Source organism: Neofelis nebulosa, chromosome 17 (genome assembly GCF_028018385.1).
Source record: "Neofelis nebulosa isolate mNeoNeb1 chromosome 17, mNeoNeb1.pri, whole genome shotgun sequence".
NCBI classification, from domain to species: domain Eukaryota; kingdom Metazoa; phylum Chordata; class Mammalia; order Carnivora; family Felidae; genus Neofelis; species Neofelis nebulosa.
This window is the reverse complement of record NC_080798.1, coordinates 6,023,213-6,049,952: the sequence shown is the minus strand read 5'-3', so window position 1 is coordinate 6,049,952 and position 26,740 is coordinate 6,023,213. Positions and strand designations below refer to the sequence as shown.

General features: G+C 38.9%; 3 protein-coding genes across 3 annotated transcripts in view; 2 read left to right on the top strand and 1 right to left on the bottom strand.

Annotated features, from left to right (window-relative positions):
* The window catches only part of LOC131499605 (zinc finger protein 677-like), a 355,569-nt gene that overhangs the window by 189,567 nt on the left and 139,262 nt on the right, over positions 1 to 26,740 (top strand). The window lies entirely within an intron of this gene.
* LOC131499583 (zinc finger protein 665-like) overlaps positions 1 to 26,740 on the top strand; it is a 335,470-nt gene that overhangs the window by 189,035 nt on the left and 119,695 nt on the right. The window lies entirely within an intron of this gene.
* On the bottom strand, positions 5,096 to 22,025 carry LOC131499586 (zinc finger protein 677-like). The gene is given in 5 exon segments (XM_058707677.1): positions 5,096 to 6,781; positions 6,783 to 8,763; positions 13,196 to 13,349; positions 19,220 to 19,281; positions 21,907 to 22,025. Coding segments are annotated over 4 exon segments (2,265 nt in total). The 5' UTR covers positions 19,235 to 19,281; positions 21,907 to 22,025; the 3' UTR covers positions 5,096 to 6,666.

The following is a 26,740-nucleotide window of genomic DNA, read 5'->3' as shown; positions in this document are numbered from 1 at the left end:
ATTTGTGAATTTCTCATAGGAAATATTGTGTTGTCTTTAAAAAGTCCAATTGTCAGGGGCGCCTGGTTGGCTCACATGGTTATTGGTGTAAGACTCTTGATTTCAGCTCAGGTCATGATCTCATGGCTCTTGAAATGGAGCCCCATGTTGGGCCTACGCTGACATCACAGAGCCTCCTTGAGTCTCTCTCTCTCAAAATAACTAAAAACTAAAAAAAAAAAAATCCAGTGACAATGTTGCTTTTCAACGTTTTTTTTTTGTTTTGTTTTTTATTTATTTTTGGGACAGAGAGAGACAGAGCATGAACGGGGAGGGGCAGAGAGAGAGGGAGACACAGAATCGGAAACAGGCTCCAGGCTCCGAGCCATCAGCCCAGAGCCCGACGCGGGGCTCGAACTCACGGACCGCAAGATCGTGCCCTGGCTGAAGTCGGATGCTTAACCGACTGCGCCACCCAGGCGCCCCACAATTTTGCTTTTCAATGGGGCCTTTAGATGATTTCGTTTTACAGATAGATTTAAATTATTTTGCTCTTGCTTTTATAATGTCTCCTTTGCTCTATTCCCTCTCTGTCTTCTTTGAAATAACTGATTTTTACAGATGGTTTTAAATCCTTTACTGTGGTTCACTGTTGTTAGCTCTAAGTATTGCTTTTGTTTGCATTGGGGGTTATCCTATACAGCTGACCACAGTACCTTCAGAGTTTATACATCTTCATATAGATCATCCAACCTTTCCTTTCCACAAAGACTTCCATTTCTCCACTCCTGCCTTGTGCTACCATTAGTATAGGTTTCTTTTACATATGCTATACACATATACACTAGACTGTTAGTTTCTTTAATGAGGCTTAAAAATAGGGAAGACAGTTTTTTATTTACCATATAGTTACTATTACTATATAGCGCTCTTAATTCCTTTGGGTAGATCAGGAGTCTGCCACCTACAGAACATGAGCCAAATGCAACCTACAGTCTGTTTTTAAGTGAAGTGTAACTGGAATGCAGCCACACTCATATTTAGGTGTTTTTGACTCAATAAGGACATACTGGAAGAGTGGTAACAGAAACAGTATTGCCTACAAAGAATAAAATTTTTACTATATGTTTCTTAAATAAATGTTTGCCGACCTTGCACATAGTCCCATTCTCATCACATCTGATTTAGTATAAAATTGGGATATGAAACATACTGAAAAGTCACTTTTATAGTTAAAATATTAGGCAACGCTGACACAAGACTGGTCTCAACTGGAAGAATAAAACTAGGAATAATTGGGAGTTACTAGGTCTTGAATTAGTGAGGAAAACATGAAATATGTGATATTGTTACTATTCAATTTGTAAGTACAGTATCTTCTTACATGTAAACAATTTTTTTTGATGATATTGACATTGAAGATATAACTGGGGCATAAACGACCTGACTAGTATTACTTGGTACACATTCGTAAGTGGAAGAAGCAACATACCCTTGGCTGGGTATAAGCATAGACAACAGGAAAAGCATGTATCTTAACAAGTCCTGGGATCAACTCCCTAGACAGTTTTCACAAATGGTATTTACCATCTTTCCATTAATTCATTACCCCACCTCACTGCTGTGTTCTCTCAATAGTGGTAAGGCTGCCATAAAGAAATAGGTCTGTGCATTCTCCAAACAGGTCATGGTTTTGGATCTATCACATATGCTCCTAAGCCTTCTGGGGAGTTTTGTTATCAAAATTGTACAAATTCTAACTATAAGGTTTCCCAAATTTTAAAGGTCTCCAGTAGAAACTTAGCCTCACATTTCACCAAGCCACATGCCAATTGTGGGTATTCCTGATCCACCGTAATTCTGTTCCCATTGTGGTGATTTTCTGCTTCTTTCCTATACCCACTTGCCCTTCTCCATGTGTATTTGCATGATACTTTCAGTGGTTCTGCCCAAAGATGACCTCAGCATGTGGGCATTGCCTGAAAATGTTGTTTAAATTAGGAAACCCTGTCAGCCGATCATTACATATGAACACGTTTATGGTACTTATCACTATCATATTTTATCCTTATAGACTCAACCTTATAGAATATAAGTTACTTGAAGACAGGAGTTTTGTTTCCTGCTAATATCAGTGATTAGAATAGTTTCTGACTGGTAGAATGAGTGAATGCATTTTATCTGTCCAAAGTAGAAAGTTACTGCAGCGTATACACTCAGAGACTAATAGTTCACATACTCAAGTAAACATGTTATTCCATTTATGGCACCAAATTCCTTACTCCTGTAAGTCTCTACCCTAGCACCCTGAACATTTGTCATAAATTCTCACGCTATATTTTGTTTCATTCACATTGTGAGTTTTAGGCAACATGTGCCAAACAGCTCTAACCCATCTGTGAAGGATGATGCTTTTTGCAGCCTTTCTCAGCTACAAAATGTTAAATTCAAGCTTCCCTCTCAAATGCTCCATTCTACTCTCAATACAAATATTAATCTTATTGGTCAGGTCAGTTTTCATTTGTGAGGACAGACCTCCTGGAAGTTAGTGGCTGAAACAACTAGGTGGTTTACCATTCTCACATAACAGGAAGCCCAGAGATGCAGGTTGGGATGGGACGGTCCCCTGGGCAGTCCTCTGCATGCTCCACCTCCCTTAGGACACAGCATTCTCTCTCCCTACAGCAGGATGGGCGCTGTAGGACCAAGAAGGATGAATGGGGAGGGGCAAAAGGCCTTTTATTAGGTTTTGTCTTATTTACGTGGATATAATCCCAGGAGGGTTTTTTCCCAATTAGCTACACATTTTAGTAATGCAATTTTGTAAGAATATTAGGGGGCAGTTGGGTGGCTCAGTCAGTTGAGCATCACTCTTGATTTTTGCTCAGGCCAACATCCCAGGGACTTGGGATCGAGCCTGTGTCAGCTCTGCACTGAGAGTGAAACCAGCTTAAGATTCTCTGCCTCTCCCTCTGTCCCTGCCTCCCACTTGTGTGTACTCTCTCTCTCTCTCTAATTAATTAATTAAGTATATTGGGGAATTTTCTTTTTTTTTTTAAATTTTTTTTTTTTAATTTTTTTTTTCAACGTTTTTTATTTATTTTTGGGACAGAGAGAGACAGAGCATGAACGGGGGAGGGGCAGAGAGAGAGAGGGAGGCACAGAAGCAGAAACAGGCTCCAGGCTCTGAGCCATCAGCCCAGAGCCTGACGCGGGGCTCGAACTCACGGACCGCGAGATCGTGACCTGGCTGAAGTCGGACGCTTAACCGACTGCGCCACCCAGGCGCCCCATATTGGGGAATTTTCAAACTTCATATTCATGCCTAAACAACAGAAGGTAAAAGAAAAAGATGCTAAAGAAAACATTTTGCAGAAAAATTTAAACATACTCCTTATTAATATTAAAGATCAAGGTTGTCAAGGAGAACTGTGGATGAGACAGATTTCATCACCAGACTTTGTTCTTTATCCTCAGTGTGTAATACTGCATGCAACCCATGAAAAGTGTCATAGGTGTTCCAAATGTGTGAAAATTATTAGTCCTTAGTGTTTTCTAACTTACAGATTTATTTCCTTTGAAATTTATTAATTTTAAGTTAATTTTATTTACCTGCATCTAACACTAATTTGCAAAGTTTCAATACAGATATTCTGATTCTAGTACTTTTTAAAACAGTTTCTTAAAGTTTGTTTATTTTTCCATACTCAGTGTGGAGCCTGACCCGGGGCTCAAACCCATGAATCATGAAATCATGCCCTGAACAAAAAATCAAGAGTTGGACTCTTAGCTGACTGAGCCACTCAGGCACTCTCTGATTCTCGCATCTTGCTAGAAAAATGATAGGACTGATTTTGAGATTCAATTCATTCTAACCTCCCTTAAAGTGAACAATCTACAAAAGGTTTGTAGTTGGGAAATACTGTATCATTTCTGAATGTATTTTAATATTAGGCTATAACTTAATTTAAAAAATCCTGACATCATAACAAGTCTAAAAATACCTTAAGTAACTGATCTAAACAGTGTATCATAACCCTTTTCCACAATCATATTGTGTGGTGGGGGCTACATATACAGCTGGAAAAAGAAGGTAGTAGTTAGCATGAGGAAGATTGTGGTCTTTCCCAACCAAGTCAGTCAGGAGTAAACATTCAGTTTTATAGAAAAGAGTCTGACTCTACTCTTGATGGCCGACTAATGATACCTGTGAAGCGTCATTACCTCTTACTATTCTGCTCATCTGGGCAGGAAGAGCTAATAATAAAGCCCGAGAGGCCCTTCCCTTCGCAGTAGTTCTAAGTTCACAGTGTCAATGAGTACCATCACCCCGGCCCCACACAGGATGCATCGTAACAAAGTAGTCACCATTGCCTGCTTTCTCTAGCCATTTTCAGAACTTGAGAAGTCTGCCCTGCTCTCCCGAGAAAGCGTCATTATATAACCAACATTCTCCGAACACTTGAGTGAACGGAGTCATCATTCTTGACATCCGAACATCCTGTCCCAGTGGAGTAAGCACAAATGCAAACAAAAGCAAAAAATGTTTTAGAGGGTAAATATGTGAGATTTCTAGTTATCAAACAAGATTCCCATTGTGTTGTTCATTCTTGAGAGTAAACTCATGAAGATTTATCTTTTCAAATTATTCCCTGAGCACTCCAGCACAAAATATAGATTGTGTTACCTTTATCCTTACTCCTCAAATTTTCCTTCAGTTCCTAATACTTTTCATATGCTTGCTCTTTTTCTAATTTCATTTAATGTAAATTTCACTTAAAGCAAACCATGGGTCTCATTTCAGCACAAAAGGCAGGCAGAAATAGAATCATGGTCTGAATCCATGAATGGGGATGCAAATTGTGATGGGTCAGAGTTTGAAACTGCATTGCTATGGTATTTTAATTAGAACCACAAAAATACTTGGGATGTGCTATGGGTGGGTAACTCTGAAATTCAACATATATTTCCAAAACTGTAGGTTTGAATATAACATGAAAAAAAATTGTTATGGATGACATTCAACCTAAGAGTCTAAGGATGTTTTATTAGTGTTCATTATGAAATGCCCCAAAGAAGTGTGATGCACTTGGGATAATAAAAGGAACAGGATTCATTCAGGGTTACATAAAAGCTTATATTTTACTTACTTAGATATGGGAAATAGGGTACCCTAAATAAAATGGTATGAAAATGCATTTTAAGTGGCCAAATTTGGGTCTTTCACAAGCATACTCTTTTGGGTTATTTATTTACTTATTATTTTTTAGAAAGAGCATGAGTAGGCAAGAGGGACAGAGAGAGAGAGAAAATTGTAAGCAGATTCTACACTCAAGAGGAAAGCCCAACATAGAGGTTGATCCCATGACCCTGAGCAGAAATTGAGGCAGATACTAAACATACTGATCCACCTATGTGCTCCTACTTTGGTTCTTTTGATTTAAATGTCCTCTAGAACTTTCTCTTCAGTTTCCAAAATTAAGACTAATTTTTACTCATCCATGATATATAATAGCTATTACGTTTCAAAAGAGGGAGAGACCATCATTCCCCCTCCATTTTCTCTAACATAAATACCATCCTTAATAACCCCTCATTCCCACATGAAAATATCATTGTCTCAATGTCTCAGTCTAGTGTTTCACGATCACATATTTGATAGCATAACCCTTTCATATAGTTATCAACCAAGGCTCTCAATCATACCAACAAATCCAGAGAAGGGGCTGTGACCATAGAAAACATGGTAATTTACATAATGGCTTTTAGATTTATTCCTGGTCACTCCTTATGCTCCAAAATATATACTATTCTACATCTTAAAACCAGCATCCTAGTTTTTCCAGGGTATATAGGTATGACTAAGCCCCACCTAATAAAAGAGGTTCCTTTCATACTTTCTCTGAGACCACCACGATGGTTGACAAATGAAACACATGTAATGAAAGTATAACATCAGTGGATTCCAAACTTGAGGTTGTAAGTCATCAATAATAATGTAGCATCAAGAAACCTTAAATAACTGAGTGAAAAACGTCATAGAGGTTCCTGGCTGGCTCAGTTGGAAAAGCATGACTCTTGCTCTCAGGATTGTGACTATGAGCCCCACGTTGGGTGTAGAGAGGTAAATAAAATCTTTACAAAATATCTAAACAGAAAATGATTAGGTCTTTCCACAGATCTACTTGTTCCGTTGACATACATTATCTCATGAGTTTTAAATAATTTTAATTTTCTGTGGAATTTAATACTTAAGAATAGTTAATCCTCAAAACAGACCTAGTTCCCTCTAGTGTGAATTCTTTAATTGCAATCTGAGAGAACTGGCTAAAGAAATTATCGCCTTCATTACATGTGTAATGTTTCTGTCCAGGATAAATTCTTAGGTGCTTCCTGAGGTAAAGACCTTGACATATTTGTATGGCTTCCATGTTATGTGAATGCTTTCAAGACCACAAAGCAGAGTTGTACATTTTTTTTTATAACTGCAAGTCAGTACCTCTTAATCTCATTCATCTATTTTACCCCCCTCCCCAATTTATACATTTTTTATAAACCTGACCACACTCATTACATTTGTAAGAATTCTCTGGTAAAATTTATGTTCCACAAGGTGTAACAAGCTTTGGATAAGCCTTGCCATACATTTCTTCAGTGTGCTTCCTTTCAGAGATTTGTATTCTGATATCAGGTGAAGTGTGAACCCTGGTTACTAGCTTTCCCAAATATGTTAGTTTCATATGGTTCCTCTCCATGATGGAATCTCTGATGTTAAGTAAGTGTTGAATACTTGCTCATATTATTTGCAAGGTTTCTTTCTCCTATGAGTTCTTTGATGATCTCCAAAGCTTGAGCTTTGAATAAAAGCACTGCAACACATATTAGGTTTATACTGTTTCTTTTCATTATGGATTTTCTGATGCCTGGTAAGTTTTGCAAATTGGGTAAAAGCTTTGTCACACTCATTACACTTATAAGGTTTCTCCCCGGTATGGATTTTCTTATGCTGAGTAAGATGTGAACGCTCCGTAAATGCTTTGCCACACTCAATACATTTGTATGGTTTCTCTCCAGTATGAGTTCTCTCATGACCCCAAAGGTGTGAACGTTTGATAAAAGCCTTATCACATTTATTACATCTATAAGGTTTTTCTCCTGTATGAATTCTCTGATGTTCCATAAGGCTTGAACTTTGGATAAAAGCCTTGCCACACACATTACATTTGTGTGGTTTCTCTCCAGTGTGTATTTTCTGATGCCTAGTAAGGTTTGCAAATTGGGTAAACGCTTTGCCACACTCATTACATTTATAAGGTTTCTCTCCAGTATGGATTTTTCTATGCTGAGTAAGATTTGAGCGCTCAGCAAAGGCTTTGCCACACTCACTACATTTGAACGGTTTCTCTCCAGTATGAGTTCGTTCATGACCCCAGAGGTGTGAACGTCTGATAAAAGCTTTATCACATTTATTACATTTATATGGTTTTTCTCCTGTATGAATCCTCTGATGTTCTACAAGGCTAGAACTCTGGATAAAAGCCTTGCCACATACATCACATTTGTGTGGCTTCTCTCCAGGATGTGTATTCTGATGTCTAATGAGGTGAGAGCACTGTTTAAAAGCTTTGCCACACTCATTACATTTGTAAGGTTTCTCTCCAGTATGGATTTTTTTATGTTGAGTAAGGCTTGAACGCTCAGCAAAGGCTTTGCTGCATTCATTACATTTGTAAGGTTTCTCCCCAGTATGAATTCTCTCATGACTCCAAAGGTGTGAACGTTGGATAAAAGCCTTACCACATTCATTACATTTGTAAGGTTTCTCCCCAGTATGCATTCTCTGATGATTTGCAAGGTTTGAATTTTGACTACAGACCTTGCCACATATGTTACATTTATATGGTTTCTCTCCTGTATGGATTCTCTGATGCCTAGTGAGGTTCGAACATTGGTTAAACGCTTTGCCACACTCATCACATTTATAAGGTTTCTCTCCAGTATGGATTTTCTTATGTTGAGTAAGATGTGAGTGCTCCGTAAAGGCTTTGCCACAGTCATTACATTTATAAGGTCTCTGTCCAGAATGAATTCTTTCATGACTCATGAGGTTTGAGCTTTTGCTAAAAGCCTTCCCACATTCATTACATTTGTAAGATTTTCCTCTAGTGTGTGCTTTCCTGTCTTGTGCAGGTAACAAACGATATTTAAAAATCTTCCTAGACTTATTCCAAATGTTTTGGGTCCTGGGAGGAATTCTTTCAAGTGGTGAGACTGAGGAACCATTGCTGACAGACTTCTCAGTTGGATTACATTCATACATTTTTTCCTCACTATGAAATGTCTGCAGTTCAGCCAGGTGTGCCTGTAAACTTAATCCAATTCTATTTTCCAAGCAGTCTATGTACTGGTTTCCAGCACCACTTCTATTATTGTCCATTTTTAATACATTCCTTACAAATGGCTCATAATCCATGAAATACAGGTATGTATTATTTCTTACAGAAGCACACTGCTTTTGAGGAAGAGTAACTGAGGGCTGATTAAGTTTTTGATCTTTTCTCCATGTGACATTTTTGTTATGGGTCAAAGACACTTCTTTGTAATTTCTTGCATCATATCCCCAGTGATTTTCAAACTCATGCCTATTTTCCCAGACTTCCTTGAGATCAAAATCCTTGATGTCAGGACTTTCATTTCTCTCCAATATCACTAAGTGGTAAAATTCTCCTTTATTAATGTCCTGTATTGGTGATAATTCCTTGATTGCAAATCCAGCAGAACTCCCTATCAAATAGAATTGGAAGGTAAATATTTTATACTAAATTCCATAATTAACACCAAAATATTATTTTATAATGAATACAGGAGTTTCTCAAGCACAGACTTCAAACACTATTGTTATTTACAATGTTTTAAAGTTTTCTTTCTATAAATGTGGGGACAGTGCTTGTACTTGCACATCTATGGGAATATGATTGTGTTATAAGTTTAAAGCCTCATGTTAGAAAAAGGAACTGATTGGGGCGCCTGGGTGGCGCAGTCGGTTAAGCGTCCGACTTCAGCCAGGTCACGATCTCGCGGTCTGTGAGTTCGAGCCCCGCGTCAGGCTCTGGGCTGATGGCTCGGAGCCTGGAGCCTGTTTCCGATTCTGTGTCTCCCTCTCTCTCTGCCCCTCCCCCGTTCATGCTCTGTCTCTCTCTGTCCCAAAAATAAATAAAAAACGTTGAAAAAAAAATTAAAAAAGAAAAAGGAACTGATTTAGCAACAGGCATAATAGTGACTCATTCTGTAAGAACTTATACTATGGGTATGAAGTAACAGTAGAAAACATTCAACAGGGAGACAGTATGGTATTATAAGAAGACTGTAGGCTTATATCTATTTCAGTATTTGCTCTAAAAATTATCAAACTAAATATCCCACGAATTCCTTTTCCAGGTATATAATCAAAAGAATTATATAATAGATACATGTTCCAGGAGACATGTACAAGAATTTTTTTTTTTTAAGTTTATTCACTTAGAGAGCGAGAGCAAGCTTGTGAATACGGGAGGGGCAGGAAGAGAGAGAATATCAAGCAGTCTTCACACTGTAAGCACACTGCACAATGCCAGACTCGAACTCAGGAACTGTGAGATCATGACCTCAGACAAAATCCAGAGTCAAGACGCTTAACCGACTGAGACACACAAGCTCACAAAAATAATGTATCATTATTTAAAAACCTATGACAAATCAAGTTAATGATATCTCTCTGACTAAAGCAGTAACTTAAAAAAATACGTTCTCAAGATATCAGAAACACTCAGTTTAAAGAATGCCATAGGGACGGCCTGGGTGGCTCAGTCGTTCGAGGGTCCGACTTTGACTCATGTCATGATTGCATGGTTTTTAGTTTTGAAACCCATGTCGGGCTCTGTGCTGACAGCCTTGAGACTGGAGCCTACATCAGATTCTCTCACTCTCTCTCTGTCCCTACCCAACTCACGCTCTCTCTCAAAAATGTTTTTTAAAAAAAGTCATAAATTTAACTGAGGTAAATATGTAACAATGAGTTATCACTACACATTTAGGTGAATGGCCAAAATCCAGAACACTAACACAAATACTAGTGAGAATGTGGACCAATAAGAATTCTCATTCATTGCTGGTGGGAACGCAAAATGGTGCACCAGTCTGGAAGACAGTTTGCATGTTCTTACAAAACTAAACATACTCTCAAATGTGATGTAGCAATTGCACTCCTTGGTATTTACACAAACAAGTTGAAATTTATGTCCACATAAAAACCTACACATGAAACAGAGAAATCCTAAAATATGTATGGAACCTCAAAAGACCCTGCAAAGTGAAAGCATCTTGAGAAAGAAGAACAAAGCTGGAGGCATAACATTCCCTGATTTCAACACCCTGATTACAAATCTGTGGTAATTAAAACAGTGTGGTATTAGCATAAATCTAATAGACACATAGATCACCAAAACAAAATAGAGCCCAGAAATAAACTCACACAGATGGTCACTTAATTTACAACAAAGGAGAAAAGACTATACAATGGGGAAAGCACAATCTCTTTAATAGATGGTTTGGGAAAACTGGACAGGCACAGGCAAAAGAGTGAAACTGGACCACTGTCTGACATCATACACGATAATTAACTCACAATGCATTAAAGACTTAAACTTAAGACCTTAAACCATAAAATTCCTATAAGATAGGGGTATAGGAAGAGCTCCTTGACACAGATCCTGGGAATGATGGTTTTGTTTTTGTTTTTGTTTTTGTGACTGTTGACACCAAAAGATAAATCAACAAAACCAAAAGTAAGTGGGACTACATCAAACTAAAAAGTGTCTGCACAGCAAAAAAACACCTTTTCAACAAAATACAAAGGGAACCTACTGAATAGGAGAAAATATTAGCAAATCATGTATCTGATAATGGACTGGTAATCTAAAATATTGCCCAAAAATGCTCAAATAACCCAATTTAAGAAATGGGCAGAAGATCTGAATAGACATTTTCCAAAGACTTAGAGATGGCCAACAGGACCATGAAAAGATGCTCAACATCATTCATCATCAAGGAAATGCAAATCAAAATCACAATCAGGTTTCACTTCACACCTCTTAGAATGTCAATTATCTAAAAGACAAGAAATAGACAACAAGTGTTGGTGATGGGTGGAGAAATTTGTGCACTATTGGTTGGAGCCAAAATTGGTGTGGCCACACACTACTGTGTGATCCGCTAATTCTACTTCTGAGTAGTTATCTGAAGAAATCAAAATACTAACTCAAAAAGATAGAAGCATTCTAATGTTCACTGCAGCACTATTTACAATAGCTGAGATACAGACACAATCTAAATGTCCATTGATGGGTAAATAAAGATGTGTGTATATGACACATTATCCAGCCATAAAAAAGAGTAGAATCTTGCCATTTGTGACAAAAGGGACGGACCTTGAGGACACTGTACTAAGTAGAATGAGTACAAGACCAAGACAGTATGATTTCTCTCATATGTGGAATCTTAAAAAAACAATACAACCCCTCTTAGATAGAGAGAGCATATTTGTGGTTACTAGAGGCAGGAAGTTGAGGGGATGGTGGCACAAACGGGTGAAGGGATCAAAAGGGTGCAGAGATTACTTAAAAACAAAACAAAAATTGCTGCTGCGTCGAGTTCTTAAAACAACTCCCCCCTCCTGCAGGAAACAAACAAACAAACAAACAAACAAATATATATATATGTGTCAATATGGTACTTTCTGTATACTGAGAATACGATAAACATCTATGGAATAATACAGGTTTTTTTCAATAGAAAAGCTAACTAGAGATATCAGTTAAGCTGTACTATATGTAAACTACATCTAATTTTGGAATTTCACTTTTTGGAATTATCCACATCACGACTTCCTCCTAATTAATGCAAAAGCACCCGACCTCAAGAAGCCAGGATGGCCCAGGAAAGAAAGAGATAAACTTTAGCTCTACTTTATTAGACATTGATTACATTTTGTTTGTCTCCTTAGAAGTTCTCCCAAGGATACAAAATGGAAATGGAAAGTGAATAGGTCCTGGGGTCTGCACTACAGAGGCCTCAGCTCTGACCTGTGTGGAATGAGAACCAAGAGAGATCAGGGAAAAGACTCCTTAGGGACAGCCATCCCAGTCCCTCTGAAAGCTCGGAACCAGTATGGTCAGAGAGGCCAGGTAATTGTGTTATAGGTTCTAAAAGTTGGAGTTTAAAACCTTGTACATATTTGATTTACTCATCTGAATAACAGAATGAGAAGTGTGTAGGGGGTGGCAGGGGATTTCCTTTGAAAGCTCCTAAGAAATAAACTTTTATTTTCCCACAGATCCTTCCCAAACAATGTTTATTGGAGCTGCTTACTCTGTGCCCATCTGAGCTCTGACTTGTGCTCACATCCCAACACATTCCCACCTGTCTGGATATTCCCATATATTCAGTTCACTTTCCACAGTCCTGGGATCTTTCCCTTCTTCCAAAATGGAGATGATATTCAGCTCAAGAAGAGATTTCCATTTATAAAGAAAAACAGAACATGATCTGCTTTGCTCTTCCAGAATACATTCCCAGCTCTTTGTTCAGCAAAGAAAAAAGGACATTCATTTTATGTGGGTGTAGAAACATATTTCGAAAATTAATCAGCTAACTGCCAGAATGCTTAAGGATTATTGTAGGAATGCAGAGATCTGGTTCTTTTCCAAGAACGACTAACCAAAAGCACAAGGGTAAGACCACAGAATCAGATATTTATGAAAATTGACTATAAGGTTTCCTTTTTTCCCCCAACTTTAAGTAACTTCTCTCTGAGCCTTATCTTTAAAGATGTCAATGAGAGTTGACTTTACTAAGAATTTAAGGGTTTTTAAATCCTATTTCCCAAACTCCCAGATTTTAAATTCTAGTTGGTTAACATATAGTATAATATTGGTTTCAGTAGTAATTAGTGATTCATCACTTACATATAACATCAAGTGCCTGTCATCACCTCCCAACTACACATGCAGGAATGCAGAACTTTTGAAGAAAACGAAGTTAGAATCCATTTGCCACATTATGAAGTCTTTCCATTCTCAATCAAAACAGCTGCAATCACTCCCTTAAGAACAGGAATTTGAAACTCCTATGATCAAAACAGTGGCTCTCAGTAGAAAATGCAGACATAAAAAGTAATTACCGACTTCTGGAGGGAAGTTATCCTCACCCAGGGAGACCAGGTTCCTGTAGTTCTCCAACATCACATCCCTGTACAAGACCCTCTGAGCAGGGTCCAGGCATTCCCACTCCTCCTGAGAGAACTCTATGGCTACATCCCTGAATGTCAACCGTCCCTGAAAAGAAAAGACATTTCACCAAGTGGACAGGGAAAGTGTTCTTATTTGACACAAAATTAGAGAAGCAGAGATGTGTAAAGACTGACTAGGCTGGAGTGACTGTTCCCTTTCCGTGTAAAATAATTTTGATGAGCTACAGTTAACATAAAATTAGCCATTTTAAAGTACCATCCAGTGGCATTTAGTGCATTCACAATGTTGCACAAACATCACCTCTGTCTAGATTGAAAACATTTTCATCATCCCCAAAGAAAATCCTTTACCCATTAACAGGTGCTTCCTATTGCCCAGTCCCTGGCAACCACTAATGCTTTGTCTCTACGGATTTACCGATTTTGGACTTTTCATGTGAATGGAATGGTATCAAAAATGTGACCTTTTGCATCTGCCTTCTTTCACTTAGAATAATGTTTGGGGTTCATCCATGATATAGTATATATCAGTGGAACATTTCCTTTCTTCTGGCTGCAGAGTATTCCACTGCAGGACTAGACCATATTCACTCAACTACTGATGGGCATTTCGTTGTTATCAACTTTGGCTAATATTAGTAAGTTGCTATGAACTTTCGAGTACAAGTAAGTGCTTAGATATTTGTTTTCAATTCTTTTGGTTATATAAATACCTAGAAGTGTAATTACTGGGTCACGTGGTTTAATTTTGTTAAGAATCTGCCACACTCTTTTCCACAGCAGCTACTTTCTAACACCGTGTGTCATGATTCTAATTTCTCCACCTCTTTACAGACACTTTTTTTTGTTGTTGTTTTACAATAGTCATCCTAGTGGGTGTGAAATGATATCTCATTGTGGTTTTGATATGCATTTTACTAATGACTCCTTTCACTGAACATCTCTTCATGTGCTTATTTCCTTTGTGTATCTTCTATGGAGAAATGGCTATTAAAATCCTTTGACCATTTTTTAAGTTGGGTTCTTTGTATTTTGGTTGTTGACTTGTATATGTTCTTCATATATTGTACGTTAATGTATAATGAAATGTATAAAGTATACGTTCTTATATTCTAGGTTCTAGACCCTTAGTAGATACGGGATTGGCAAATTATCTCCTCCCATTAAGTAAACCGATTCGTTTATGTGATAATGTCCTTCAATGCACAGACATGATTAATTATGATGATGACCAATTTATCTACTTTGTCTTTTTCTCTTTTGCTTTTGGGGTCATGTGTAAACATCCACTGCCAACCCTAAGGTACTAAAGATTTACCCCTATGTTTTCACTTAAGACTTTTATAGTTTTAGCTCTTACATTTAATCATTAATTCTGAATTGATTTCCTTATATGGTACAAGGTAGTTTCAATTTCATTCTCACACAGACAACTAGTTGTACGATTTATAAGACTATTCTTTTTCCACTGTCTGTTTTTGACACACTTATAAAAAAGCAATGGATTATAGATGTATGGGTTTATTTGTGGACACTCAGTTCTATCGCTTTGATCAATATTTCTAGCCTATGATGCAATTATACTTTTGATTACTCCAAGTTATTGTAGAAGGTTTGATGTCGGGAATTGTAGGTCCTCAAATTTTGTTCTTTCTCATGTTTATTTTGGTTATGTGGCATCCTTACCAACTCAATATGAGTTTTAGAATCAGGATTCCCATTTGGGCAAAAAACGCTGCTGGGATTTTGCTGAGGACTGTATTACTTTATACTGCTCTGGGGAGGACTCACATTTTACAGTCTTCCAATCCACAAACACTGGATATCTTGACATTTAAGTTTTCTTTAATTTTCCTCAGCAACTTTTTGGTTTTCACTGTATATTCATCTTCCATTTCCTCGGTTAAATTTATTGTCATTCATTTTCTTGCTCTTGTAAATGGAATTGTTTACTTACTTTCCATTTGTTGATTGCTACTGTACAGAAGAAATACAACTAAATTTGAGTGTTGATATTGTATTTTGTAACTTCAATGAATTCATTCTGAGGATTCTTTATTTCTAAGTAGAAGATCATGTATACTATGAATATAGATAGTTTGATTTTTTTTCCAATTTTGACATACTGTATTTATTTTTCTTCTGTGTTTTCTCTGGCTAGAACTTCCAGTAGTGTTGATTTGTGGTGGCAAAATGAGTCACACTTGTTTTGTTCTTGATATTAAGGGGAAGTTTTCAGCTGCTCATTGAGTATGAAGTTAGCCATGGAATTTTAATAATACACTTTTTCAGACTGAGCAAGTTCCTTTCTACTCCTAATTTTTCAGTTTTTGTTGGATGCAGTGTTCTGTATGTGTCTGCGGAGCCTAGCTGGTTTACAGCATTGCTCACTCCTTTCTTATTGATGTCTGGTTGTTCTATGCATTATTTAAAAAAAAAGGGAGCATTGAGGTCTCCAACTACTATAGAACCATCTCCTCAATGGTTGCTTCAAAAATTTGGGGGCTTTGCTTCCATGTACATATTGCTTATACTTGTTTTATCTTCCTGATGGATCAGCACTTTTTTCAGTATAGGTCCTTCCACATCGTTGATAACAATTTTACAACTTAAACTCTATTTGGGCTGATATCTGTATAATTACCCAGCTAGGTTTCATTACTATCTGCATGGAATATCTTTTTCCATCTTTCCACTTTCAACCTATTTGTGTACCTAAAGTAAGCCTTGAAGCACCTGGGTGGTTCAGTCGCTTAAGCATCTGACTCTCGATTTCAGTTCAGGTCATGATCTCACAGTTCATGAGTTCGATCCCTGCATTTGGTTCTGCACTGACAGTGTGAAGACTGCTTAAGATTCTCTCTCTCCTTGGGCGCCTGGGTGGCTCGGTCGGTTGAGCGTCCGACTTCGGCTCAGCTCATGATCTCACGGTCCGTGAGTTCGAGCCCCGCGTCGGGCTCTGTGCTGACAGCTCAGAGCCTGGAGCCTGTTTCGGATTCTGTGTCTCCCTCTCTCTCTGCCCCTCCCCTGTTCATGCTCTGTCTCTCTCTGTCTCAAAAATAAATAAACGTTAAAAAAAAAAATTTTTTTAAAGATTCTCTCTCTCCTTGTCTCAGCCACTCCCCCACTCAACCTCTCTCTCAAAATAAAAATAAAGACTTAAAAAGTGGACCTTTTATAGACATAGAGTGGAATCATTTTTAAAACTCAATTCCTTTGTCTTTTATTAAAGAGTTTAATCTATGCATATTTTAAATTACAACTGGTAAGAAATACTTCTGACATCTGCTGTTTGTATGTCTATTTTCTTTCGGAATTCCTCCTTTCTTTTGGTGTCTATGTGTGTGCGTAACATTTTGATTGCCTTTGTATTTATTTTTGTCTATTTTCAAGTTATTTTCTGAGTGGATATCCTGGGAACTACAGTTTACAGTTTAGTTGATATTAACTTAGCTTTAATAGCATACAACACCTGCTGCTATACAGTCTCCCTTTATGTTACTGTCAAAACTACTTTATAACAAATGAACAGATGTTTCACTCACTCGAAGTCAGGTTTGCTTATTGTTTTACACATTTGTCTTTTAAGACACATAGGAAAAAATGACTTAGAAAACAAATATATAATACTGGCTTTTGTATTTACTTACGTAGTTACCTTTACTAGTGTTCTTTATTATTAGTGATGTACCACTAATTACTACCCATTTCAGCCTGAAGAACTCCATTTGGTATTTCATGTAGGCTGAGTCTGTAAGTGTGAACTCCACCTGCTTTTGTTCATGTAGGAGGCTCTTAATTATGCTATCAATTTTAAAGCATAGTTTGCCTGATAACGAATTCCTCATAAATTTTTTTTTTAATCTTTCAAACTTTAAATACGTCATGAGAATGCTTCCTGGCCTCCACAGTTTCTGATGAGAAACAGGCCGTTAAACGTATTCAGAATCCCTGTATGCAAGAAGTTTTTCTGTCTTGCTGCTTTCCACATTCTTTTTTTTGTCTTATAAAATTTGACTGATTATGTGACTGCCAGGGATCTCCATGCACCTGTCAGAGTTGAAGTTCATTGAGTTTTTTGAATATATAGGTTGTTTTTGATACAATTAGGTTTTCAGGTCTTATTTCTTCAAATATTCTTTCTGTACCTTTTTTCTCTGTCCTTTTCTTCTGGGACTCCTATTATATGTATATAAGTATTCTTGATAGTATCATAAAGGTTTCTTAGTCTCTGGTCATTTTTCTTCTTTTTTTCCCCTTTTATTCAGCTTTTTTCCCCCTTTCTTCTGCTTGATAATTTCAGTTAATCGATGTTTAGGTTCACTGATTATTCTTATTGCCCATCTGCTAATGAACCCTCTAGTGAATTTTTAATTTTGGTGTTTATACTCTTTCAACTCTAGAATTTCTATTCCTTCCCTTTACTATAATTTCTGTCTCTTTACTGATATTTTCTATTTGTTGAAACACTGTTTCCCTACTTCTTAGTTCTCTTCCATGTTTTCCTTTAGCTGAGGATGCTCAAGACAGTTGATTTAAAATCTTTATTTAGTAAGTGGAACGTCTCTGTCTCCTCAGAAAGACCATCATTAATCTGGTAATCATGCTTAAGGTGCAGAATCATAAGATATCCTTAGAAGTCTGTAGTGAAGTCGGCCTGCTCAGAAGCAGCAACCATGGCATTCTTTGTAACAGTAAGAAATTGTAAAGGACTCACATATCTTCACTTACAGAAAGTTCCAATGAGGATCTAAAAAAAGCAGTTATCTCTATGTTTACTAACATGAAAACAACATCCAAACATATCATATGTAAACATTTCAAATTTGCAGAAAATGTGATAAAACATTTACAGAAGAATATTTTCTAAAATCACATTATAATATATAAATGCATTTTTAGAAGATCTGCACTAAAGAGAACACCACTTCCTGATGAAGACAATCATTGATGGTGGAAGATAAGACAGCGAAGGAGGTATTTTACTTCTTAGTTTCCAGAATACATACCTGTGTGGAACTGAACCACAAAAATATATATTCTAGGGGAGTTTAATAGAAAAATAGAAAAATAACAATATTTAACAATAATTCATAAAATGAAAATTGAGCATCAGCCTCTCTGATGACAGAAAGTTCTGCTCCTATGTCTGGTTAAGTTATAAACATTTTTATCTAAAAGATGTATGGTGTAAGAGTTCCTAAAGGAACACCATGGTCTTTTGAGATGGATGTGCTATAAATAATTCAAGGAACACTTACTGTTAGAGAAATAGGTTGATTCTACACTTTAAAACTAATTATGTTGTATGGAAACCAATTTGACAATAAACTTCATATATTAAAAAAATAAAAAAACAAAACAAAACAAAAAAATAAAACTAATTATGTTAATTAAATAAAACACCCTCTCTATTCCTTATTCCTACTTTGAACTTCCCATTCTATCCCAAAATATTAATGTTTTGTAGTCAGAAGCACACTGATTCCCTTGTTTAACGTCAAACGGCATTATAAAATTGGACAAGCAAACTTCCCCCATTAGTCGTCTTATTTTTCAGGGTTTCTCAGGTACTTGTGCATGTTAACACATTACTTACATAATAGTAATCTCTTTAATTCTGGTTTATATGAGCTGAAGGGCATCCAGAAGGGGTCTGTGAAGAATCCTTACTGCCCAACCTCATGGACACCACAGAGCCTACTCCCCATCTCCAGTTCCTGCCTGCGGAGAAAATCCCTCACAGGATGACCACCTAAAAGGAGAGTCTTCCCAAGTGCCATGTCACTGGGTCACAGTGAGATGGAATCTACATGGAGATGAGAGGAAATAGGGAGAAGGCCGTGGGTGTCAGTAAATAATTTAGGCAGGATACTATGGAGACAGAGAAGATTAATGAGTCCAAAGTGTGACATTTTAGGAAAAAGAACAATCAGTGAAAAATAGGACTTTTACCTGGAAAAGAGCCATTCCTCCTTTTTTCCCTCTTCAGGTCTTCTTTCTCAGGTAAGGTTATACTGTGTGGCAAAAGGTATGTTGTTTAATGTTTAGAATCAACATAACCCCTTCCTCTGCCACAATACATAGAGAGAACCTCACTGTGGGAGAAAGAGTTCTTTGCTGCCCATTGCAAAAGGAGGGATGCAGGGACAATAAAGTCTTATATGGAGTCCAACAGGTGCATTTTTCACCCATTCCTTCAGAAAGCCCTCCCCGCTGCTGAAACCAACACACTCCACAGTCTACGTTATCCCGGCACTTGACCAAAAGGAATTGCTTCATTCAAGTTCTTGGCTCCTCCCTAGGCAGCCAGCATCCAAGGAATGGTTGATGCAGGATACAGAAGCCTGTCCATGCCATCAATTTGGAATAATTCTTAAGGGTCACCCCAGCTCCAGAGCTCCCTGGTAGCCATACTGAGAGTTTAGATCTTTGTCTTGATGGTGATGGGAAGCCTGTAAGAGGGTTTAATGTCAAAAGATGACATGATCAAATGTTTAAGATTTAGCCAGGATACACAGAGAGGGTGGGGCTGACAGACAGAAGCAAGCCTCTGTCTCTGAGACTATGCTCCTGCCTCTTTCTTAGTGGTTTTCATTATTTTTGGAACTAGCCCACACTGTAAACTCTAATGATAACTGCACACCCTCTCCTAGAAAATGGCCAAAGACAAACACACACCCAATTCTGAAAATCATTTCAGGGATATTATTAGCCCAGGTTCAGAATTCTTGGCCTATCATCTCACGTTACAGGTGGGTGCACTCCAAAGGGGAGTAATTTGACCAAGTTAGCCTTAAGAAATCTGAGTAGAGTGAGCAGAACTGTGTGTGAGTAAATTCTGAAAAGGTGGTCTGGACAGGTTTAAGTACAAAGGGCTTATCGTAATTCCAGATTACTGTTCATATTCCTGAACAAGAGAAGCTTCTCTTTCATGGGTTTAACCAAACCCAAGCATTTAATTCCTCTTTTCCAGAAAACCTATATGAAATTACAAATAGTTACTAGTCCTGGAAAACATGAAAAAGGGTCACCTGTGGGGATGAGCTCTGTGCAATCTCTGTATTATGAACAGATGAGCACTGTTGGAACAAAGTTCCATATCAATCCAGACCACCCTTCAACATCTGTACAGAGAAGGCAGAGGGGACTTGAGGGGAACATCTATTTAGTTGGAGATTTCGGCTCAGCACTTGGTAATTTAAAAGATAACTTAGCGGTGGGGCGCCTGGGTGGCGCAGTCGGTTAGGCGTCCGACTTCAGCCAGGTCACGATCTCGCGGTCCGTGAGTTCGAGCCCCGCGTCAGGCTCTGGGCTGATGGCTCGGAGCCTGGAGCCTGTTTCTGATTCTGTGTCTCCCTCTCTCTCTGCCCCTCCCCCGTTCATGCTCTGTCTCTCTCTGTCCCAAAAATAAAAAAAAAAAAAAAAAAAAAAAAAAAAATGTTGAAAAAAAAGAAAAGAAAAGATAACTTAGCGGAAGAAGAGAACTGTTGAATATTAAATTAACTGGCTAAACTAGGTTTTGAGTGTTAAGAGATTCTCAACATTCTTAACGGATGTGTAATGAAATACTATAAAGTTCTTTAACAGACATCCAGAATACTTCCAATATATGATTGGTAAGAAAGTAAAACTCATAATCTGAACAATAAAATTAAGAGGTAAAATAATTTGTAAATTAAAAAGATATCCAATGGATTCTGAGATTAAAGATAAAACAAGTGTGGGGATAACATCAAGTTTAGAAAAGAATGCCATGAGCCACAGAAAAAAGGGGGAGAGAAACAGTACTGTTAATAATGGCCACTGTAAAAAGCACCATGTGGTTACAGAAAGTCTTCCCCCATTGACTGACTGAGCTAGACCTCTGCCCTCTAGATGAGTAGGGGTTGCAAATGGAATTATCTTCCGATGCAATACTTAGAAAGTGCAGTTGCCTCAAACACCAGGTTTCACAACTCTCATTTTCTTCTGCACAACTGAAAAAATTTACCAAAGTTTAGATTAACAAGATCATAGAGCCACAAATCAGTACTTCACAACTTACTATCTTCTGTACTCACTAGCGTTTGGGTCCCGTGCTTTGAGATCACTACATGTTTTGTTCTCTGAATAAGTCTCTCTGTGTCCTTGTTTCTCTTCTGTCCTTTAGTCCATTTCCGTTTCCCTCCCTCACTACTCCTCTTCCAAAAGTTTCACCGTACTCTGTGGCAGCCTTTGTTTGAAACCCCACCGTTCTTTCTCCCCACACTTTCCGATGACCCTCTAACTCCGCAGATTCCTGCGTCTTCCCCTGCCATCTCTGTCCCCACTATGCCCTCTCCGCGGCGGGGCGAAGGGCCTGCATCCACCTTCCTAATGACGACTGTGCCGGACGCGGTTGAGGGGAGAGGGGAGGGGGAGTTTCGGGAGTCAGAGAAAGGCTCTGAGCAGGAAAGCGACTGGCAAGGCGACTGGGGTCTGCAAGGACCAGAGGCAGAAAGGCTTGGCCCGAACCTGCCTCAGAGAGATTTTAACCAGAAACGACGCGGACGCCCGGGACCCGCACCGAGCGACTGGGATCGAAACGTCTTACGGTAACGCCGCGAAGGCGAAAGGGACGAACTCCCAGCGAGAGGGGTGAGAGGGTTCAAGGATTCTACCTTACCAGGCGATCCCCGAAATCTGGATGTGGAGGCGGGCACTAGGAACGCCTCCAGGGCAAGATCCAGAAAAATGGAGACTCACTCCCGCCAGCTCGATCGTTGCTCCGCGGGATCCGCTTCCGGGTCTGCAGAAAGGCGCGCATGCGCGTGCGTCGAGACGAACGGGCGGGGCGATCTCGGGGTGGGGCCGAAGCGGTCTAGGAAGAGGCGGGTGCGGGCGGGAGCCTGGGCGAGCCGGATCTCGCCTCCGGCACCGTCCTTCGCCTGGCATTTGGTCCTCTGTCCTGCAGACCGGCGGTTTCGGGTTCCGCTTTTGGATTCATTCCAATCTCGCTGGTGTCGTTCGGATCCAGCCTGGGTACAACGTTAGGGAAGGGTGGGCCGCTTCTGTTGGGAGTGGTGGTATTTGACAAGTTGATCTCAGTACCCTGGGAAACATTTGTAGCCAGCGGTGGAGACGCGCTCCGGCTAGTGAGGCGGAGCTGTGCGGGAACCTGTGACCTGGGGTCTTTGAGGGGCGACTGAGACTCGGACAGGGACAGCACCTTGTTTAATGCAGCAAAAGCCGGGGTGGTCAGTGTCGGTGATGGACGCTACATTGCGAAATGCAAAACTGTTCTGTGGACAATGTGCAGTTTGGTACTAACTCCCCATCAGAGCTTTGCACTGAATTGTCATTTCTGCTCCCCGTTTGCTGGACTGCCTTCCCTGGCGTTCACCTCTGGGCCCTGGGCTGTGGGGGGTGGAGGGCGGCTTGTTGTTTTAAAGGAACAAACATTTCTGCCTCTGTGGGTGGTCATCAATTTTCTCTCTTTGATGTTCGAATCTGCACCTCTCGAGATGAATTATAAATCCAAACGCCTTTCAGAACTACCAGATTGCACCTGTATATTGATTAAGCTCCTTAGTTGCTAAATATCATTGCAATCGCAATTTTTATTTTATTTTTTTTTAATTTTTTTTTCAACGTTTTTAATTTATTTTTGGGACAGAGAGACAGAGCATGAACGGGGGAGGGGCAGAGAGAGGGAGACACAGAATCGGAAGCAGGCTCCAGGCTCTGAGCGGTCAGCCCAGAGCCTGACGCGGGGCTGGAACTCACGGACCGCGAGATCGTGACCTGGCTGAAGTCGGACGCTCAACCGACTGCGCCACCCAGGCGCCCCATCAATCGCAATTTTTAAAAAACCTTTGTTCTCAGTTACTTTGGAAGACTATTTTATGCTTGAAAATTAGATTTTTAAGAAAAGTTTACTCAGGGAGAAAGAAGCAAGTCTTACGAAGAATTTAACCTTGTTTTAATTATTTTTTACCCTATAGACTTCCCTTTTGTTTGACCTTTATCTTGCTGAGGGATTTAAAGAAAAGACCATTCATGGTCATTTTGATAGGAATTCCCATTTCCCAAATGCCAAGCGTTAATGATGTGTCCCCACTTTAGTTTTTGCTGGTTATTAACTTTTCTTGTGCACTTTGACATCTCAATTTTTGACTTCACTGACCTAATAGTCTGTTAATAAAAAAACATCTCAGAAGGATAACCATACCCATTTTCTTTTCTTTTTTTTTTTTAGAGTTTTTGTGCCTATTCTTCTTTGTTCATTATTCTGTTAGATTTTTGCAGTAACATTGTTAATTCGAAAACTAACTGATGGTATCTGTATCGTGATCCAATTAAATTTATAAATTAGCTTAAGGAAAATTGACCTTTTATAATATTTAGTTTTTCCACTCAAGAACATGATGTAAATTTACATTCATTTATTTCTACTTGAGTATATGTCAGGAATATTTTATTTTTTCCTACATATTGGCTTTACACATTTTTGTTAGGTTCATACCTGGTGGGTTTATTTCATTTTATTTTTTTAAAGCTATTTATTTCATGAGCCCTCTTTCATTTTTCTTTGCATATCAATAGTATATCCTATTAGCTTACTGAATTATTTTTCATAGTGATTTTACTTGCACATCTACAGCCAACTCTGTGCACATACTGATGTCCCTGACTCTGATCCCATACTTCAGGGTTCATCTTAGCATTTCCCCCTTGCTTTTTTCTGTCCCTATCTGTATTTACCAAGTACTGTGGCCTCGTATGCCTTTGAAGAGTTTTGCATCTGTTTCTCCATGCTCCCATGCTCTCTGCAAACTAATTATACCCTCTCCCTCTGGCCTCATTTGGACCCTGCTCCAACACACCTGCAACCTTCCAACTTTGCCCTGTTTGCCTGCACCTGCAGTGGCAATGCTCCCAGCACTTTAAGATGTAGCACGTGGTAAATATCATGTTTGGGGTTGTTGCAGGGATGGAAGAAGTTAGAAAGGTGGAAAGTGCCCCCCGCTTTCAGGCATCCAAGGTCAGGAGATTCCTGTATTCTTCCAACATGGGAGCATATCGTCGAGACACACATGTGCATGCAGACAGTTTGAATGTAATTACATACACGGGACTGGGAATGTAGGAATATGGGTGAGTGTGTAACTGTGAGTGTGTGCTTGTATTTGATGAGCGTGTGCATGAGTGTGAGTTTGCTATGGAGTGTATGTGAGTATGTAAATGTGTATGGCTGTGCATTTGAGTGTATGTTGTGCATATGCATGTGTGTTTGCCTCTATGTGTAATGTTTCGGTATTTATATTTGTGAACTAAGGGTTGTCCACCATTATGGTTCTAGTGTCTGACTTGGATATGGGGAGTATTTGATTGTGTATTTGTGGGTAGAGAAAACAAAGGATTAATTTGAACTCTTGTTTCTTTTTTTTTTAAATTTTTTTAACATTTATTTATTTTTGAGACAGAGCGAGACAGAGCATGAAGGGGGGGGGGGTGTGGCAGAGAGAGAGGGAGACACAGAGTTGGAAGCAGGCTCCAGGCTCTGAGCCATCAGCCCAGAGTCCTGACGCGGGGCTCGAACTCATGGACCGTGAGATCGTGACCGGAGCTGAAGCCGGACGCTTAACCGACTGAGCCACCCGGGCGCCCCTGAACTCTTGTTTCTTAATAATAAAGTTAATCAGAGCTGATGACTGAAAAATCAGCAAAACTACAGGTGTGGAAAGATGTGGTAACCACCCAATGCTATTTAAAAGAGTATTGGGGGGGCGCCTGGGTGGCGCAGTCGGTTAAGCGTCCGACTTCAGCCAGGTCACGATCTCGCGGTCTGTGAGTTCGAGCCCCACGTCGGGCTCCGGGCTGATGGCTCGGAGCCTGGAGCCTGTTTCCGATTCTGTGTCTCCCTCTCTCTCTGCCCCTCCCCCGTTCATGCTCTGTCTCTCTCTGTCCCAAAAAAAATAAATAAAAAAAAAAAAAAAAAAAAAAAAATAAAAGAGTATTGGGGAACCTGGGTGACTCAGTTGGTTAAGCATCCAACTCTGGATTTCGACTCAGGTCATGATCTCACAGTTTGTGAGATTGAGTTCTATGTCAGGCTCTGTGCCGACAGCCCAGAGCCTGCTTGGGATTCTCTCTCTTTCTCTCTGCCCCTCCCTTACTTGTGTGCTTGTTCTCTCTCTTTCTCTCTCTCAAATTAAATTTAAAATTTTTTAAATTAATTTAATTTAAATGAATATTGACTTAACCGAGAGTTAGAGGAATTATTGAATCTTCGCATTTCACCTTCTGATCCTGGTGCTTTTATTTGTGAGGGTCTCAGAAACTTCTCCCTTTTTGTAGATACTGGTCTGTTTAGACTTCCTGTTAACACTAGGGAGATCAATACTGGTAAAGCATATCTTCGTACCAAATTTCCGCAACATGTACACTTCCAAATATACTGAAACTGAGTTGTGCAAATAATCCAGTGATCCCTGATGTAAATTATTGTTGGCATGTTCTTCTCTTTGATTGTAACTCTGAAAATCCTTTTCAGGTACTTTCATTTCATTTCTATGTTTATAACTTATATGATAGGTCACCTTAGTGGTCTTAGTGCCCTCCTTTATGCCCGTCACCCAAAACCCATTCCCCCCACACACCCCTTCTCCAGCAACCCTCAGTTTGTTGTCTGTACTTGAGAGTCCCTTATGGTTTGCCTCCCTCTTGGTTTTTATCTTAATTTCCCTTCCTTTCCCCTATGTTCATCTGTTGAGTTTCTCAAATTCCACATGAGTGAAATCATGTTTGTTTTTCTCTCATTTATGTTGCTTGGCATAATAGTTCCATGCACATTGTTTCAAACGGCAAGATTTCATTCTTCTTGATTGCTGAGTAGTACTCCATTGCACATATATACCACTTCTTTATCCTTCATCAGTCAATGGACATTTGGGCTCTTTCCAAAATTTGGCTATTGTCCATAGCGCTGCTCTAAACATTGGGGTGCATGTCCACTTACCCCACTTTTAATGGATTTTTAAGTGTACAAATACATTGATGACTACATGTGCGATGTTGTACAGATCTCTGGAGCTCTTGCTTAACTAAAAGTTTACCCTCATCTTTTTTTCTTTTTCAGAGTTTTCTTGCATATTTTTATTTGTATTTTCAGCTGTAGGGATTTTTTTTTTTTGTAATAACATGCTTGGATTCAATAAGGAACTGGTGGTATCTGTTTCAGAAACAAATTAAATTTATAAATTAGCTTAGGGACAATTGATGTTTGATAATATGGAGTTTTTCTACCTAAGAACAATGATGTGATTTTATATTTGTTTATGTCTACTTTCATATATTTCTGAAATCTTATATGGTTTCTCATATACACTAGATACATTTTTATTGGATTTATTCCCAGGTGTTCTGTTTTTTATTTTGTTGTATTACTTTATTATTTTAAAATTTTATTTTTCATCCTTTGGTAATAGCACCTCCAATCCCCAAATGTAACTT